The sequence below is a fragment of the Trachymyrmex cornetzi genome, unplaced genomic scaffold (genome assembly GCF_001594075.2).
Source record: "Trachymyrmex cornetzi isolate Tcor2-1 unplaced genomic scaffold, Tcor1.1 scaffold381, whole genome shotgun sequence".
NCBI lineage: Eukaryota > Metazoa > Arthropoda > Insecta > Hymenoptera > Formicidae > Trachymyrmex > Trachymyrmex cornetzi.
In genome coordinates this window covers 226,814-246,868 of record NW_017298545.1, presented here as the reverse complement: position 1 = coordinate 246,868, position 20,055 = coordinate 226,814, and the positions used below count along the sequence as shown (strand labels likewise).

Sequence of the window (20,055 nt, the reverse complement as noted above, 5' to 3'; positions counted from 1 at the left end):
CTCAGAATTTTTCTATTTTAAGATAACAGATCCACATGATGTCATACATATATTCATATATATTATATTGGCGTTAATTAAATATATAAATTCATCTAAATATCATAACTAATACAATTTTTTTCGTAAATCCGTTATATTAGTAAGATAAAGTTATTTTATTACATATACACTCATCGATCGATGCGCAGCGACCGAGTTATCAGTTATGTTGACTACAATGATTCTATAACATACGAATATAATATTCAAATTAAATCAGAATTCAAAAGACAATTAATATTTTGAAAAATAATTAGTGTACGTGCCGAATTTTATATTTATTTTTAAAATAGATATAATGTTTAATATAATATGTGATTAAAAAAAAAACTTTTCTTAAATACAAGTTTTTAAGAATTTATGTACCAAATTCTTTTTCTCTGATCTTTTTTAAATCAAATAAACAAATAAATACTTAATAAATCAGTGTACATTCCTCGTTACATTAAGATTAAATTATTAAAGATTCCCGTTAATAGATGGAGGTGGCTGACTGAAATGAATTAGAGGTTGTAAGAAAAAAATTTTTTTTTCTAATTACAACATCATACTGTCTCTGAGGATGGCTCATAAGTGAGCCGAAACATGTAAGCGGATTAATTATTAATAAAGTTGTTTTTTTAACCGTTTGGTTTGCACAAGAATTACCATGCTTGACTCCTATTGCCCTGTTGTATCCAACTATTTTCAATGCTTCATATTATTAATAATTAATTTATATAAATAATAAATTACTTACTCCAAGGTTGCTCCAAGTCAGCACAACTCCAAGATGCCTCTCTTAGGCCTTCTCCTCCTTTGAGGATGTTTAAGTTGTAATCTTTCTCTTTACGTGGCACTCACTGACGAAAAACACTCGTGGATAATTACAATCGGGCATATAAATAATTACGACGGATTAATTATAAGTAAAAGTTTTTCATGCGACATTGTACGCGGCATTTCCGTTTGTAAAGTCCATAATAAAATATCTACATAGCTCGTTGGGAGCCTGCACTTTTAATCGACAAATAAATCGGAAATCACAAATGGGTCTTAGAAAAAGTCTTTTAATCTGATTACTTGCACGCCATTCCCGAACGCGACGCGTCACGACAAACTGACTGCGGTTCGTTTATTCAGTTAAATCGGTGGCGTTAGCTTCGTTGGGCTTTTAGATACTGAGCTTTTCCGTCGCGTTAAAATGTATCTGAGGAAGGATATGAATTAACAAATAAAAATACTCGTAAAAAGGAATATTGAACACACGTAACTACTATACGAAACATAACGCATAATTGCTAACTATATTTATAGAAATCGAGGAATGATAGATAACGCTATATAGATTTATCACTATCTGTTCGAGTATTATATGAATGAGGCGATCTTCTGTACACAGTGACGCGCTACACCACACAGAAACAAATATCGTGGTCGCCATGCCAACCGATTTATTACCGCACGAATATTTGATATTTTATAAAAATTAATTTATTCTGCTTCTTGTATTTAAGATCAATTTTGATAAATGTTTGTCGGAGAATGTCTTTTAATACAATATATTGTAAAAATTATTTCAATATAATTGATGTATAACTCGGAGATAGTACACAGAGAGAAAGATTTATTTGGGTGCGAAACTCCTATTTACGTTTATTTCATTGAAACAATTTAATTTTGACCAAAAACTATATTGTTTAATCCCAAAAATTTAACTTGAATGCAATCAATTGCATTTCTTAATTTGAAGAATCGATTTTGTTGGACTATTCCAATGACTACATTTATTAAATTTAAAGAACTCTTCTGTATGTGTTTTTTCATCATAAATACTATTGAATTACCAATGCTTTCTATCATGCTTTCCGTTAATTGACTTATTTCAGCCAACGTTTCATGTGTCATTCTTTCGTCAGTCTGAAAACTATATATCAATGAAAATATGAAATTATGAAAATTATATATCAAATCGTATAACGAAAAATACAAGATATATGTATTTGAGTGAATAAATATTATGTTAAAGAATTAACTACTAATATCACGATGCATAAATTAAACAAAATGTGAGTGAAAAAGCATAAATTAAAGTTCTCATTCTTTATCATTTTGATTCTGCTGCGAAACGGTAAAATGCACGATATACGTATACATATTATACAAGATATATGTATTTGAGTGAATAAATATTATGTTAAAGAATTAACTACTAATATCACGAGGCATAAATTAAACAAAATGTGAGTAAAAAAGCATAAATTAAAGTTCTCATTCTTTATCATTCTGATTCTGCTGCGAAACGGTAAAATGCACGATATACGTATACATATTTTTTTGAACAGCCGTATCTCGATATGCTTATACTCGCGTTAATAATGACAATTAAATGATCGCGATATGTTTATTGAAATAATCGGATTTTCTCATGTCTCGAAAATTGTCGTGTTTCGAAAGATAACGACGACACACGGAGCAGTTCGCGGCACTACCTACTCGTCCAAGTCTCGCGGCATGAATGACAATAGGGGTGCCCTTGGCTACGCAGCGACGCGGTGACGCGGTATAACGGACGTTGAGTCGAGCAGTTCTATGAAAAGTTTAATACGTCAAGCCGAATTTAAACAAGCTGAATTTAACAAAGCCGTTATGTATCATTCGCAAAAAGTACAGAGAAACAGGAGGGAATGTTTGGTTCTAAGCAAACGGACGGAAGTGACTATATATACTAGCATAAAAAGTGGACGCTCAAGATGGCTGCCATGACGTACATTTGTCCGCAGATTTAGCTATTATTAATACGTTCCCTCCTATTTCTCTTTACTCTTTGAGTATACATTAGTATACATACGATAGAGTATAACCTCCAAAATATAAAATTCTCATTATTACTGATAATACTAACCGATGAAAGGTTATCCCATAATTTCGAGCTGAAGTTGTTACACCACACGCCTAGCAATGCACCATAGTGCTCTTTACAATATTTATTAATAATGAACTATTTTGTTGCTAAAGATCTTTTTCCTATTAAAACCGTCGTATAAACATAAAAAAAAGTGGATGCTTAAGATGGCTGCCATGGCGTACATCTGTCCGCAGATTTAGCTACCCCCACTATTGATACATTCTCTCCTGTTTCTCTTTACTCTTTGATCATTCGTTTGCTACGCAATCTTTCGGAATGGTTGGCGCGTGATTGTCACATTGGTACTTGTAGTTCCGGTGTTCTGTGTTACGAAGTCGTTGTATTATCATTCGCTCGATAACTGTTGAGCAGTTAGACGCGATTGCTCTGTTTGTATTATTTCTCGAATTGTGATCGCGGTAAGTATGGAAAAATGTTTAGTGCGATCGCTCCGTGTAAATATTTGACGATTTCTTACTTGTGCGATTTACTTCTATAATTATCTATAATCATATACGAGCTACTAATATTTATTAAAATATGTATGTGTATGTTTCACGTAATTTAATCATTTAAAGTATATTTAAAGATATAATTTTAAAAAATGAAGAATGTTACTTATTAGAGAAGTGTGGTGTATTTCAGTATTTATGAGATAGCTGATATTATATTTTAACGATGCTTTATAATTCAAATCTCTTACAATGAAATGCAAACGACAAAAATGTATTCCACATAAATTTTAGATGTAATTTAAGTATCAAGACATTTTATCAAGGTATATATTTCTCTCAAATTTTGTCATTTCCCAGCCAATTCACCGTGAAATACTTTAATATTTTCTAATATAAATTGTAAATTTCTAAAATTGTAAAATTCTTCTTTGCATTAAGTAGCTTGTACTTGTTAGAGAAAATGCTTATTATTTAGAATTTGCTCGCAAAACACTGCGTCCATCAGTTTAGCTCCTCCGCCGTCATTCTACGTCGACGATGTTGTATGCTATACGCACTGTATGCAAGCCACTTCCTGTTGTAACTCTTTATTTTCTGTCGCAGGATATCATAGCTCATGGCACGGGAATGGTGTTCCACGTCATAAACCTCGTTGTGATGGTACTGATGCCGATGGTGGTCATCCACGTGAAGGATTCCGGATTCAGCTTGGGTAAGTGCCATTTTACGTATCGTTTCACTTGCGAATTTCGTGCACTCACATCCACGATACTACTTACTTGATTATTTACGTGTAGCGGTTGGGATTTGATTAAAATAATTTACATAAATAATATTTTCGTATTATTTATGTTGTGATTGGAACAATCATCATTGTACACGTAAAGAACTGCAATTTTACGTAGTCACCGTGGCTTTCGAAACCATTTACGTATTCCCGAGCTTGGCCTTATATAAATTTGTTTCTTTTTATGATATACAATTAATCCGTTCGTGTACGCCACATTTTTTTACTGATGTACACACGGTATTTATGAGTTTACGAATATATCATTCATCTACAAACAGTTTTGCTAAAGCATCTAAAAAATTAAGTAGATATAGATCTGAAAATAACTTTATTGAATTATCAAAATAATTGCAAAAGTTTTAACATTCTAGGCTTCTCTGTTAGCTGTCACAGCTATTCTACAGCTACCTGCGCAGCCAAAATAGCTGTGGTTGTAATTTGGCTTTTCTGTTAGCTGTCATAATGATTATTAGCAGCTATTAATACAACTAAAATAGCTTTGGCTGCAATTAAGGCTGTGGCAGGATGTTAAAATACTGTCTGCCTTTTTGCTGTCGCAGTCAGCTAAACATAGTCAGATTGTGTTACTTGGGCAGGGTATTTCTAACGTACCATCTGTTAATGGCAGATCCCTGAAGTAATTTTGAGATAAAAATTTTAATCAATAATAAAATTTTATTCGGACCGACACGAATTAAACACTAAGTATAAGAATATTCAAGCCTATGACGGTCAAAGCTAGATCTTTTTTGCCTAAACAATTCCCAATGAATTATCTATATCCTATATATGTACATGCATATTATATATCATATTTTTGTAGTTCAAACTGCGCGTCGAAATTTTTCCGGACTCTATCTAACGCAATTAAACTACTGCAATAATATCACAAGTTAAATTAAATTGACAATGTGCTGAAAAAAACCTTAAATAAATTTATTTAAAACATATAGCCTAGACATTAAATAAAAAATTTTAATGTCTAGGCTAAATATTTTTTTTGAGCATAATAATACATATCAATAGTTAGAAATATCAGTAATTTTATCTCCACCCCCCTCCCCCCCATGTAATGTTTATATTAACATTAACAATTATAAGTTCGACATTTTGAGATTAGAATTTTCCTTTCAAAATGATTTCAAAAATCTATCATTAGTAAGTGCGGCGAATCTGAATATTGACCAGCGACCCTGTAAATTGAACTATAGTATAATTTAATTTTAATTTTTTTTATCTCTATCATTTCTATGTATATTATAGCATGCCATATTTATTCTCGAAGGAGAGATCTATCAAAAATTCTATTTAAATGCAATATGTATGGTCATCCACGCATCAGATCGATGCGCCCGGTAGCGCCGCGAAGGGTCGCAAAGTTCATATGCAAATACAATTACCTCGGCGTGCTCTCTTTTATCTACAACTTCACGAGTTTTCGAACCATTCGTCTCGCGTTAGCCTATTAAGACAAACGGTTGTATTAGACATTTTAATTCACTTCTAATTTTTAAACTGAAAGCGCGAAATTGTGTATAATCTCATTACAGCGCTCATCAATTAAATCACAAATCTAATCGCAATCTTATCCTTTTTCCTTGGATTACGTGTCATAGCCTCTTTTTGTTCGAAGAAAAGTAATTAAAACGTAACTACGTTTGCGAGCGCTGGAGCAGCACTTTTGTCTAATTAAAGGAATTTAAATTAATTCTTTTGGTGCAGACGCACTCCGTAAGCGAACGATCGATTCGATAGGTGTATTGTCGCGCGCGGCGATCTAATTTAGTTTTTCATTCTGAATGACGAATAATCGCAAGGAAAACGTCGGAACTTTATGGAAAATCGTCTGGACTTTAATTAAAAGATCTTTAATCGCAGTCGACGGGAGGTACCGAGCGTAATAAGCCAGTGTTCTCCCGTTAATTCTGCTTGGCATTGTAGTTTTTAATATTCTCTGTCATTTACATATTTGACATAAAGATACAGATAAATTTACGTAAATGTCAATTTCTTGAATCGAATGAATCAACGCTTTTTTTTTTTTTAGTATTCGTTAGAATCCTCGAAGAAGGAATCTCATATTGTCAACTTTATATTATTACCGAGGAGTATCTCAATCATTCTTTTACGATTTAAAGTTGAAGAAGCTTTTGATTCTGTCGTGATATTCGACTATCAGTAGTTTCTGGTATGGTCGATGGCGGAAAGAGAGAAAAGATTTGCCGATTGATCGCAGTTTGGATAAAACGACAAAACGCAAGCTTGCGGAGAATAGAGTTGTCAGACATCGAAGCATTGACAAAGAAAGATCTTTTATCTTTACAGAAAATACATTCATGTTGTAGTAGAGTTAACTATATGTGTGTGGCCTCATTAGGTGCCTTGCTTCAGCTTTTAATAGATTACCTTTAGTCAGTTTTTCAAGACATACAGAAAGGAATGGAAATGAAAAACAGTTTCTTTTCTTTTAAGATCGAGAAAAGTAATATCATTTCTTTTATTCCCTTATTACTAATCTTGATATCAAAATTCTTGATATAGTGCAAAATTCTTGATATAAGTGCAAAATGAACAAATTTCAGTTTTAGTCGTTATTATAAATGAATATTCGCGAGAACATTAAGACATTAAATTGTGAATAATTTGAAGTTCGATCGTAGAAAGTTTCTTTAGTCATTCTTTGCAGTCGCGATTTCACACCAGAGAACTCTCAGATTGAACGGTAATGGATGACAATGAAACTTCAAAGTTGGATCGAAGCTTTTGAACTTTGACAGGGGAACATATGACCTTCTATCATCGGGGATGCAGTGTAGTCGAAGGTGAAGGATCGTCATGCTTCAAACTCCGCGAGATTTACTTTGCCACTACGAAACTAGAAGTGTTACTATTCTTGCGGATATTGGATCATTTGAAAACTCCTTATCCTAATAACTGTGATAGTTATAAATTAAGTTGCGTAAACTTATTACGAAGTAGCAACTATACTATAACATTCTCTATTAAGGGATAATATTGTGATATAAAAAGGTTAATAAAAACATTTTTTATTTATATTAATAAGATACAGAAGAAAAGTTTATTATTATTATTATATAACTAGATAAAAAAACACCAGGAAAGATATAAGCACACAAAATAATTATGTAACACAATTTATAAATAATTTTATGTTAATGACAATGCTGCAAAAAGATTTAACATAGCAATCGATTTGAACGCCCTATAATGTAATAGGTTTGTTTGCGTTGATTGCACTTTCTGCACTCAGTATCTTTGCTTTCTCTCTCTCTTTCTCTCTTTAACATCCAAATATATATTTATCTCTTTTTATGTGAAAAAATTTTTAAAGATTTTAAACAACGCGAACAGATTTAATTATTTTGATGATTCGAACAAAATTATTTTTTATTTTTATCTAATTAAATTTTTAAATACCTTAACAAAACTGTTCTTTCCGTGCGTATTTTAATTGAAACTGCCATTTTATTTAAAATAAACTTCCATACATGTTTGCATACAAGCAGGATAAAATATATGAAAGCACTTAAAGAAACAGCAACAGAAAGATAGGGAAGAAAGGGACGTTTTGTCAGTCACATGTAGGTAATTCTTAAAAAGGAAGTAGTTCTCGGTGAAAATCTAGAAATCTTTGACGAGCGTCCAAGAAATCCTTGGAGCCTTATTTTCCTTTTTTAGTTTCGTCCGTAAATCGTCGGGGACGGGTATCCTCGGGAGAATCCTTGTTGGCGTGAATGCATCTTTACATCTCGGCTCGCGTAAAGACATCAAGATCTCGGTGTCTACGAGTGAATACACTTTTGAGTGTACGTTCTCGTATACATCGTCTTGCACGTTGAAGGGCATCTTGGGCAAAAGAGCGACAGAGGAGTACTTCCGGCGGTGCAAAAAAAAGGAGAAAGAGAGAGAGAGAGAGAGAGAGAGAGAGAGAGAGAGAGAGAGAGAGAGAGAGACTTCCTGTGAAAGAGTCCAGGTCGTCCAGACGCTTGAACCAAAGCCACTGCACTTCCGTTCGTAAAGCGCATTCGGCTACGGGAAGTTTTAAGAAGCGCTTAGAGAGTCTAAACTCATGTGAATCCTTGCCTTTCGTGCCGCTGCGGTTTCCAGCTTCCCCCTCACGTCGCCTATATAAAAGAATCTAGTTGTGGTGAATTTTTCTTAAGCGCTGACATATACATTGTTCTCTTTATATAGAAGAATCTTTTTAATTTATTGTATATTGTAATGTTTTTATATTTAGTGATTACTATCGTTATAGTTATCTTCGATTCCCTGTATAATGGTATACAATCAATCTGCAATCATTACTGTTAGAATTTCATTTTAGTAAAAAATTAATCTTTTTGTATTTAGCAAATTACTTATAATTAAGTTATTAAGAGAATTATTTAATTTTCTTGATTCTGTCTGCCTGTCCTATCGAAATTGTATCGTTTCACGTATACTTCGACAATCATTGTTGTCATGTCCACACGGTGATTGTTTTTTTTTTTCCAAATGCGAACGTCGAACGATTTAATTCTCCCGATCGGGTTCCTCGTTTGGTTGAATGACGGGGTTGAAACACACAAAAAACTGTAGTGAGAGAACTGAGGGGTGCGACGCGACACGTAGCACATTGCCGTCGACCGCCGTAATCACGATGGTCGATGCGAAAGCATCGTCAACTATCGGACGTCGAATTTCGCTCATTCGGAAGTGCTCCTACATCGACAGACGAGCGTGCTGTTTTTTTTTTTCTGTTGATACTGCGAAACGTGACACCCGATAGAAACGCGACATGGACATCCTATGACCTTTCAACTAACGCTCTTTCTCGCTTCTATGACCTCCTTGTCTGCGTCTCGTTGTCGCTCTTGCAACCGCACTCGTCCATCCGCACTTTCCCATGCAGCAGATACCCGTAAATGCAGTAAAAGGCGTCGAGTGTTTGCCGCACAGTTAAGTGGTACCATATTGTCGTATAGAGAGGGTTCTCGCCTTTGGTTTGATGATTGGGCAATGGGAGTACGTGTCAATGTAAATACAATGTGTGTCGAAAACCTCATTCAACGGAAAACGGAAGATCAATAACAGCAATTGTGAATAGCAATTACCGTATTGAATTGACTAAAAACATATTTTTCATGGATAATGTATATATATTTTACGGATATTATATATTTGCGACGAATACTTCTATTTAGAATACTAAATGTGCAGAATTTTTGCCGATGGAGATTGGTTCAGTAGAAAAGTCGGCCATTGATCAGACATAAAAGAAAATTTTGCGATTTCGACTTTTAATCAGCCTCTCATTCTCTTTTAACTTATAAAACAATCAGCTATGCTTTACTTTACACATTTGTTGACCAGAGAGAAATATTCAATCAAATTATTATTAAATTAACTTACAATTAGATGTATTCATAGACAAAATGTTTTATTTTATTTTAATGCTTTTTAAAGTTGATTTTATGAAAACGAGTCATTTGTGCTTGTATGTTTATCTCATATTCCATCATCTAAATATAATGTATAACATTTTAATTAAATTTTAAATATATTTCAGTTAAGAATTTTCTTCTATCTGATTTGCTCTCTGACGTTAATTTACGCCATTTTATTCAAATTTCTAGCCAAATTATAAATGACATAATTATATAGCAACATTTAATATCTAAATTTTCTCTTTTATGTTGAATTCGTGATATCTATTATGCGTCCTTAATTTTCGTTATAATTTTAAGTGCGATTTTCCCAAGTTTAGAATATTTGCTTTTCCTGGATTTTGACCGCTGACGACTATCTGGCTCAGCGCAGTAATCTCTGCATACCCGACACGAGCGCGAATCTAGTCACTCGAAATTACCGGTCCACCCTCGCGGTATTTGCAAATTCTTGCTGCACACTCTTCGCGGCGAGCTGTCACGAGCAAGCGAACATACTCGAGCGCACATATAATGTCCGGGCGTTCTAATAATTCTCCACCTCCGCGCTTTCAATTTCGCAGTTAACTCATAAATTCGTTCCCGAAGTGTGTACTTTGCACACGCACTTCGCAGTCATGTGTTAAAATTGACTCACAAACGTAAGTCGGCGCTATTATTAATACAAATTATCAAGATGCGAGAGGATCAATATTTATTAGATTACGGACAGGAGAAAAGCAACATAAGGAGGTTTTTATAGTCAATTCTTATATTTAAGACCATTTTAAATACAGTTTTAAGACGTTTATAAACCGATTACAGAGTCGTATTAATATCTTATGGTATTCCTTAAAATAGTCCGGAAATAAAAATGGATTATGAATATCGGCCACAAACATTATTCGATGTTAGCTTGACTGATGATGGCCAGTGTATATTTGTATACAAAAAGAACGATTTTGAAATATCTGAAAATTAATTTTGTTGGGCCATTGAAATAATTATATAGAACGCTCAAATTATTGATTCTTAGAATATCAAAATTTTTTACAACATTGCTCATTACGCTTTTCTACGCAAATATTTTGAAGGTTCAATAAAATTATTTTATCTGTATTTAGCTAAACTTTTAGATATTTCAGCAAAATCGTTCTTCTGTGTATGCGTAAACCTTAAGGGTTTATCGAGGAGAGCTATCCTTAAGATATGCCACAAACGTGAGACTGTAACGAGTTCATGACAAGTCCGTAAAATCTCAGCATGGTGGCAGCCACCAGATGGAAATGCAATATCACATCCCGTGAAACAAAGGCTGCGGTTGAAACTCTTTCTCGAATTAAGGCAGGCGGGCGTGTATTCTCCGCGCTTCTTGTTTACGCGGACGCGATGTTCGCGTTTTAACGTCCGCGAACGGAAATGTCTTCACCGTATATTATTACGGTCTCGTGACGCAAGTGCCGCGATATTCCCCGCGCGTTTTCCACCGTCGCCGCGGCATCCGTGCCAGCGTTAATCTTAACATGAATAAGTAATTAGGCGAAGAGAGGATTCTGCCGCAAAATAAGAATAGAGATTGTTCCTCGGTACTAAAAATAAAATCTTGACATTTTATTTAAGCTTTATGACTTCTAGACGATTATGTTTTTACGCATGTCAGAAATACTGCCATTTAAAAAGAGTAAATTTAATGTAGACGGCGTGAAAATAGAAATGAACGCTTCATGTTTCCCACACAAAATGAATAAAGTATTACGGCTCCTATTTTTTTTCTTTATGAACGGTGTAGTGTACGACACTCTCATTTTTTAGCTTATTAAATTTACACTATGAACTTCTTCTGTAATAAATTGTAACACATTTTTACAAGAGTCATCTTATGTGCATGCGCAGTTGGTTTCAAAGGAAAGAGGGTGTCAGATGAAGTTTGTCGCGCTTTCCTGACAAGCACTACGAAGGGTACGCGAAGGTAAAGCTTTACGTGAAACGGAAATTACGTTCGAACGTAGCCGGAAGCGCGAGCAGGCGGACGCCTTTCCGCGAATTTTGAATAACAAATCTGGGTCCGCCACCTAATTCGACGAGACCCCCTCCGTTTTCTCCGTCCGGCTCCCCAGAGAGGACGGGTCGCGCGGAATAACTACTTCGTTATTATGCTTTAATCTACCAGCGTCTACTTCAGTAAATGAGAACTTCCGCCGGTGAATAACGCGAGGAGTCTGAGATTAATTTTTGTTCTACATGCAGTAAATATTTTACACTTCTCGCAATTTTTTTTTTTTTTTAAGAGAATACGATTTTGACGATAATTAATAATTATTTTTAAATTTCTGAGTCAACATTGAAAGTGTTTAGAAGTATTTTTTACTCGCGATTTTGGGAAAAGTGAATTTCATCAGTCTCTTCCATCAATAACTCCTCGATTCCATCGTCGGCTTGCCCTTTCTTACCACATCACTCACGATCGCTTCGTAGATTCCGGAGCTCTTTGGAATTACAAATTATGCAGCGGCAGTTCTTCGGCGAGCCAGTTCTCCTCCGATGAGTTCCACCGGAATTACAAATTGCACGTCCAGACACTCGGCTCTGTGTACAGAAGGGTCGCGCGGGGGCGCTGAAGGATACTGTTGGTTTAGGCAGGGACGAATGGGGTAGGTTGGGACAAAGGAGCGCGAGAGTGAATCAAATTCGGGTTTCTCCCAAGTCTCCGTCGTACGATCGACGTGGGAAACTCGACGTGGAAGATTGCTCATTAGAATGTTTGTACATCTACGGAAGTTGCGAGAGGTTGGTACGTAAATACTATTGAGGGAGCGGAAGAAGGGTTGATTTTTCAAAAACAACACAGGACGAAAACGGACGTTGCCTCGAAACTCCATGATCGACAAACGATGTTTCCTTTGTTTCCAACAAATTTTCGTGGAGGTTGCTCCACGACTTGAGATCGTCGTCTGCGATAATCAGCGCGATGTTGAAGAGGCCGCAAATATCAGGACACTACCATTGTGGGGAAGGAAAGAGGGAGAATAACGCTGTGTAGATAAATAATGTAGATCCTTGTCTCCAAGAGCACTTTGAGGAGTGCTTTTCCAACCCATAGTAGTTACGATGATGAGAGAATCGCTGAAATCAGCGATACTTCAAATAACTTCTCGAATTGATTGTCTTACGTTTGTTTCATGAGTAATAGAATGACTCTTTGAAACTTAGTATTTTTGCTTGTAGACAAGCAGTTAATTAAACAAATCCTTATTACAGAAAGTACATTTTATTAATATAATTAATTTAATGTAATAATCATCTTACAGTTTATATTCAATTGTATAGATATTTGTATTCAAACAATGAATTGCTGCTAAAAAATATTAATTGTAATCACTGGCGGATCTGCAGGAGAAACCATGAGGGTCGTAAATATTACAGATATCTTTAATATTTTCGAAATGCATAATCATAATTTTGATATTCCAAAAACTTTTTAATTTAAAAAACTTCTATATATAAAAAACATAGATTCTATTATATTATTATTCTTCTTTTATGTTAACCGTTAATATAATTTTAAATATATTTTAAAATTATATTAACACGTTTTATGAATTATATACTTAAATAATTCTCTTTCAATGTAATAATAATTGAATATTCCATCTTTTCATATTTAATCTTAAAAAAATTTCGCTTACGATGAGCCAATGATCCCCCTCTCGATAAATTTCTGATCCGCCAATGATTATAAATTGATATAATTTTTCAACACTGAAAGACAAGATTAGTTGAATTAAAAGAGGCTTAAATTAATACAGCCTTCTTTGTTGCTTTTATGTCGCATCTTCCTTCTTATCCCTTTTGCTTTTATATTCATGTAATCGTTATATCTTCGATAACTTTCGATAAGGTCGAAAGTTAAAAAAGTTCGGCTTTTTTGACCTTTTAATGCAGCTATTGATTTCAGTCATCAACAGCTAAGAGAAGTCTATCTAATAAATAAAACAAAGACTCTGTAATTCGAATGATCAAAATCATTCAAAAATGCTCTTTATATATATACATATTAAGTTATAATTCATTTAAATTTAAAAATATCGCTTGTACTATACTAATTTTTTCCCAAAAGTCAGTACATCAGCTAAAAATTTTACAAAAAATTTAGAATATTGCTTCACTGAAAGAAAAGAAAGGTTGTTACAACAATTTAGATAGTAAAATATGGCATAGCATTTTTATATGGTTACAGCAACCAGTTTTTAGTTGTAGCAGCAAATTTTTAGTCAGTATATGATTTCGATAGGCTAACGCAACTAAAAATTTGCTGCTACAACTAAAAACTGGTTGCTGTAACCATATAAAAATGCTATGCCATGTTTTACTATCTAAATTGTTGCAACAACCTTTCTTTTCTTTCAGTGAAGCAACATTCTAAATTTTTTGTAAAATTTTTAGCTGATGTACTGACTTTTGACAAAAAATTTGTACAGTACAAGCGATATTTTTAAATTTAAATGAATTATAACTTAATATGTATATATGTGTATAAAGAGCACTTTTGAATGATATTACAGAGTCTTTCTTTTATTTATTAGATAGACTTCTCTTAGCTGTTGATGACTGAAATAAATAGTTGCATTAAAAGGTCAAAAAAGCCGAACTTTTTAATTTTCGACCTTATCGAAAATTATCGAAAAGATAACGGTTACATGAATATAAAAGCAAAAGGGTAAGAAAGAAGATGCGACATAAAAGCAACAAACGAGGCTGCATTAATTCGAGCCTCTTTCTATTTTATCACGCAGTATGAGCACGTAGTCGTATTCGTTGGCTTCAAAGGAACATGAAGTCCATCCATTACATTGTTAATTTGTTCGAACGCCACTGTTAAACGCGAGAAGCTCGTCCTAACTTCTAGAGCGATCAGACAAATCGTCGAAATTACTTGGACGAAGAATAAGAAATTCGCATCTCAGGTATTGATCTGGGTATACCGAATAGTGGAATCGTCTTTGACAAGAAAATAAAAAAAAGAAGAGTTATGTACACGTATACATAACGTACATATATACAGATAAATGGGAGAAGAAAAAAGCGGCGAACGGGGGTGCAAGAATTCATCCCGTCTCTCGCGGCGGAGCCCGTTAACAGAGATGCGCAGCCAATTTCGTGGACTTCAAACGAGCAGCAGGCTTGACGTAGCGTGAAATGTCGCTGGGTGGTGTCAAGAAGATGTCTACGCACACGTGTCATACGCACACAACACCTATCATCAGTCAAAGTAATGATTTCCATCTAATTTATGAGAAGAAGTCTAACTGAAATTCTACATACGTTTGCCATTATTCTTTAATTTTAATTGTTAACAATGAAAGTTGATTTTGCTTCCGCAGTTGATATTTAATATATAGATAATTTAAATTAAATAATATAATTTGCAATAATATATAAATTAAAAGTTTTTTTTTATGTCTCATGATAGATGGAATTGAACGCTCTTTTCAAGCGTTAAGCTTTACTTCGAATAAAGTGTAAAAATTACATTGAATATATAGAATGTAATGTACTGATGTTATCGTAGGATAATCCGACTAAAATTAGGCTACGAAATTGGTTCTCGCACGGATAATGCGAACGGAGAGAGCAGCATGCTTGTGCACGTTACAACGGGGACTTCGATGTCGTGGGGAATTCTGCGGAAATGAACGAGTCGCTGGTGGATTTCGTGGGTTCGAGTTTGCCGAGGGGAACCCGCTTTTGTGACGCAATGTCGCGGAGAGGCACGTCGAAATTCCAGTACACGTAGTCCACGATAATCCTAGAATATTAATACCGACAGCTACGGTATTGCGTACTTTCGAATTATGTTGTTTGAGATATCACATCAATACATCAGGGATAGTGAATTTTAATCCGTGAATATTTTCTTCGGGATGTTAAAACATCGGCGGAACTCAATATTCTTAGGTCACTCCGTCATTGGATAGGTCAAGTTACATAACGCGTTTGTATAATATTACAAATGTAAGAAAGAAACGCGCGGATTCGAAATCCAATAGAACTATTTAAGAGATAATTTTGGAAGATGAGCGCAATGTGAATCTGTATGAAATACGAGATCACGTCCAAACTGCTAAGTTACTCTGTACTTCAAAGTCTATTATATCGTGAAACTTTGAATAGGAGTTTAATTAGGAATAGGATCTCACACGGATTGTTTCGACGTAGCGACCGGCGTGCCCCGCGAGTTGTGGCCGGATGCCGTTTGCCCGTTCTCGCGAATTCTACAGGATTCTTTTCCGCCGCAAACATCCAGGCGGGTAGTAGCATAGTGAGGATGTCTCGAGAGCGTCTCGCGCGAGAATAGCCCGCATTTCCTCAGGGTTTCGGGTCAGGCCAAGAACGTCGTACCGTGAGTGTTTCGCGCTGCGGAATCGAATGGTGTCTCTGATCCTGCGGATAGCAGCCAAGCCGTGACACGATTTGTCGCGTGAACAATGCACGAGTGCGGTCACTCCAGCGATTCAGACATACATTCTGTCTTTAGTTCGTTCAATAAACATTATTGTTCGTTCCAATTAACGCTTGAGCCGCGAATATTATACATATTTTATTATGTTAAGAATTGTGCAGTAATGACACATGTAATTCGGTAAAATAACCGATAAAAGTTTCATATTTAATTCATTCGACGTTGTTAATTCGATTTAATGGAAATTAATTTGAGCGATATTATTATACATATTTTTTATTACTTTTGATCGATCGTTACAATATTTGAGAATTGCCTCAAATTAAATATCATTATAGTTGTGAGCACGCGAAATGAATGACATTTTATATTATATTATACATTTTGTTTGTTCGAGACTACAAGCGCGTTGCAGCGTGCCGAGGAGTCACAGACAAATAATATTTTCGACCGGAGATTGAAAATACGGGATAAGGAATGGGGGGGAGGAAGAGGATAGAAACGAATTCGATACGCTCGCGTTAGTTGTTCAAGGAGACTTTCTTTTACGCCAATTCCATCCCAAAGGAGAAACACCCTCCTAAAATAAAAGGATATACTCGATCTGGTATCTTGGTAATTGTCTATTCTCGGCGAAAGATATCGCGCTCTTTTTTGATAATGCACGTATCGTTCGCCGATGTAACGAATACACAACGAGAACGTGTGTCTTATCAATATCATATCACAATCAGAGTTTGGTATCACATTGCGATACTGAGAGTCAATATCAGACAGTCATATCAATTTTATATTATTTCAACACCATAGTTATTTGAAATAATACGTAAAAAAAATACATATGATAAATTACATAACAATAGAATAATACAAATAAGAGAAAGAATCCAACACTTGATCGAAGCGTATCTTGGCGCTTAATAATATTTATATGTAAATTTTTGAATATTATACAGTTTTCAGTTCTTTAAACTGCGCGCCGATTCAGTTTGTTGGACTTGAAACGTAATCATAAACAGAAGCTAATATAATATGATAAATTCTAAATTAATTATTAATTTAATAATTATGCTAATAAGTACTTTAACTTTCTGCCAACAATGTTGAACTTTAAAAAACAGTCGATTTTTTATTGTGAATTTTTGTACATAAATTTAAATCTGAAAAAAATAAATAAAATACTATCCAACATTTATAATAGTAAAAAATCGTTATTAAAGCTTTTACATAAAGTGTTTTAGATTTTTAATTGTACATTTCGGAATAATAAAAATCTGCACTGAAATTTGAAAATCCACTTTGCGGATGAAAGATGAAAATTTCATTGCCGGTAGAGAATCAAAACAAAAAATCATTGCGAAAAATATCATAATATGTACGTTATTCTTTTTTAGATTAAACATATTATTAAAAATGATTATAAAAATTAATGGGATAATAGTCTACAATAGAATTAATAATTATAAACGTGTGTCACAATTTTACTCAATGATCATTAACTTCAGTCGTTTGAGATATTAGCTAGTATTTATAGTCTGTTCTTATCTTAAGACCGTCATAAGTAATATTTTAAAATGTTAATACAACTTTGTAATATCTTAATATCGTATTTTAGACAATCTCTTAAAATAAGACTCAACTATGAATACAGGATCCATATTCTGTACACGTCTATCAACAGTTGTCGGTGTCGACAACTAATGATAGTCAATGGCAAGGACTATCCTAGAAAAAAAAACGCGGTTCTTATTGGTTGTCGCCATTATACTTAATGATACCTACAACTGTCGGTAGACGTGTACAAAGTATGGGCCGTGGCCATTGAAACATTATTCTATCGAAAAGTCTGGTAGAGTAATCAATTGAAAGTTTCGATGGCAAGAGGCTTTGCGTGCACACGCGTGTGTAGACGTGCGTGAAACAAATGCGTTCCGTCTGCCAAGATCCTCCTTCACGTATGGTGACACGACGAGGTGATTATACACCCGTGCCAACTGGATATCGTGCCAGAATCAGAAACGATTCTGAAGGATTGGGAAGTAGCGACGGAGCGGGCGAAGAAATCGTCAGGACATAAGTAGGGAATTACGCGTACCGGGTGAATTACGAGCGACGATCGATCCTGAAATATATGTTGCCTGTGTAAAAGGTAAGGCCCTCGAGACGGCAAATCGGGGAGCAGAATTTATTGCTCGCATCCGGCCGGATATCGTCGAAAATAAAGAGTTCGCGTTTTGCCACCCGCATGAGCGAGAAACTTACGTTGCGTCGCGAACTGTTTGTGACTTCCTTGCAGGTATAATACAGAACGCTGCTCGTGTCGATGATAGATTGTCTTATAATCGATATCCACACTTGGAATAATATTTTTAAGTGCCAATATAGAAGCGCTATCCATTATAACTTACGTAACTTATAATGCAAGCAAAAGGGGAAAGATGGGAGGATATTCATTTGACAACCAAAGTTTCCTCTGAGAGTTATTTCCTTCGGGATCGAAGTAGTTGTGGATGGGAACTCTTCCAAATTGCCGCGTATAAACATTTAACTGGATAATTTGTCGGGGTTTTATTTAAATCCAGCGAAAAACCGGTTAAAATAAATCATGGAGAATTAATATTTTAGACATAAAGAATATTGAACGCAGTCACATTTTTAGCCTCTACGTAGTTACATTTTTTAGCCTCTACGTAGTTATATTTCCAAACAGAGTACTGTAAACATACATTTTACGCGTAATGCATTTTTGGATTAATTTCGGCATGTTGGTTAAATTTGCTGAAAATGCGCGGTTGCGGTTGTTGATTAAATCCCTCAAAAAGGTAATCGATTATTTATAAATGCGGCTGTGTGTACAGAGACTTTCTCTTTGAGATACTTATCGACAGATACTCACTAATATGTAAAAATTAATTTATTATTCAAATGTGATGACAAGCTACGCATGTATGAATACATTATAAAATTTTTTATCTCAGAATGGATTTAAAGAAATGTTTAGAGTCATTGACATTTAGGAGATCTAGTAATCTGACAATATTTATAAATAAATATTAAAACGTTCATAAATCTCTCGGTCTTACATTATCGGTTCCTCAACAATATACGTTAGTTGAGATAATCGAGAATCGAAATTGCACGAGGTGTGTACGAAGTAGTTTCGCGCAGTGCAAGATATAGCTATAAGTACCGTTATCATGTTGCTTTCCTGTTTCCATCGGGATGGCTTCGAGCCATGCCCGTGACACATCCCGCTCCCAGTGTAACGCATTGCGCGAAATTATACGCTCCGTCGTTTGCCGGTATAATTATACGCCTGCCAAACATCGCAAAGTTTCGACGTGCCGAAATTTTGTAACACGTAACTTCACTCGGCAAACTGATTTCGGCCTCCATTCACGGAAGTTGAGCGCCTACGTTAATTGCGTTTTGTTTTATTAAATTAATGCACGAGATAACTCACGCTGCCACATTAAATTAGACTCCTTCGACAATGGCTCGAGCCTGGTAATTATCGGACAGCGTGAAAAAAGCATCAGCGACATACGGGTGATAATGAGTACAGAGAACATGTGTCGATACGCGACAATTCGTCGTTTGGTAAATCGGCGGAAAATGTAGAAACTCATAGCGAGTATGGTTTAATCGAGTTACTCGGTTTAATAATTATTCAAATTATACGGGATGAATATTAAGTACTTCAGGAAACTTTAAGGGGTGATTTTTCACACAAATTCAAGATGAAATCTATGTTCAAAGATACAAGATGTCGAAGTTGAAGGAAAAATTTTGCTTTTTCCAAAAATTTTTTAAATCATTCGGATTATTTTAATGAAATTTTATGTATATGTTTAAAGTTTCATAAAATAGTTCAGGTGATTTTCGAAATTATTGATAAAAAAGAAATTTTTTTTAATAATAAATCATTTTGTATATATGATTATATGAAATTTTCGTCTTGAATTCGTGTGAGGAATCAACCTTTAAAATCA

General features: G+C 34.7%; 1 protein-coding gene across 1 annotated transcript in view; it reads left to right on the top strand.

Annotated features, from left to right (window-relative positions):
* The window catches only part of mdy (diacylglycerol O-acyltransferase), a 129,822-nt gene that overhangs the window by 69,146 nt on the left and 40,621 nt on the right, over window positions 1–20,055 (top strand). The window contains exon 5 of the mRNA XM_018511604.1: window positions 3,988–4,096. Within this exon, the coding sequence (XP_018367106.1) occupies window positions 3,988–4,096 (109 nt within the window). The remainder of the gene's footprint in view (window positions 1–3,987; window positions 4,097–20,055) is intronic.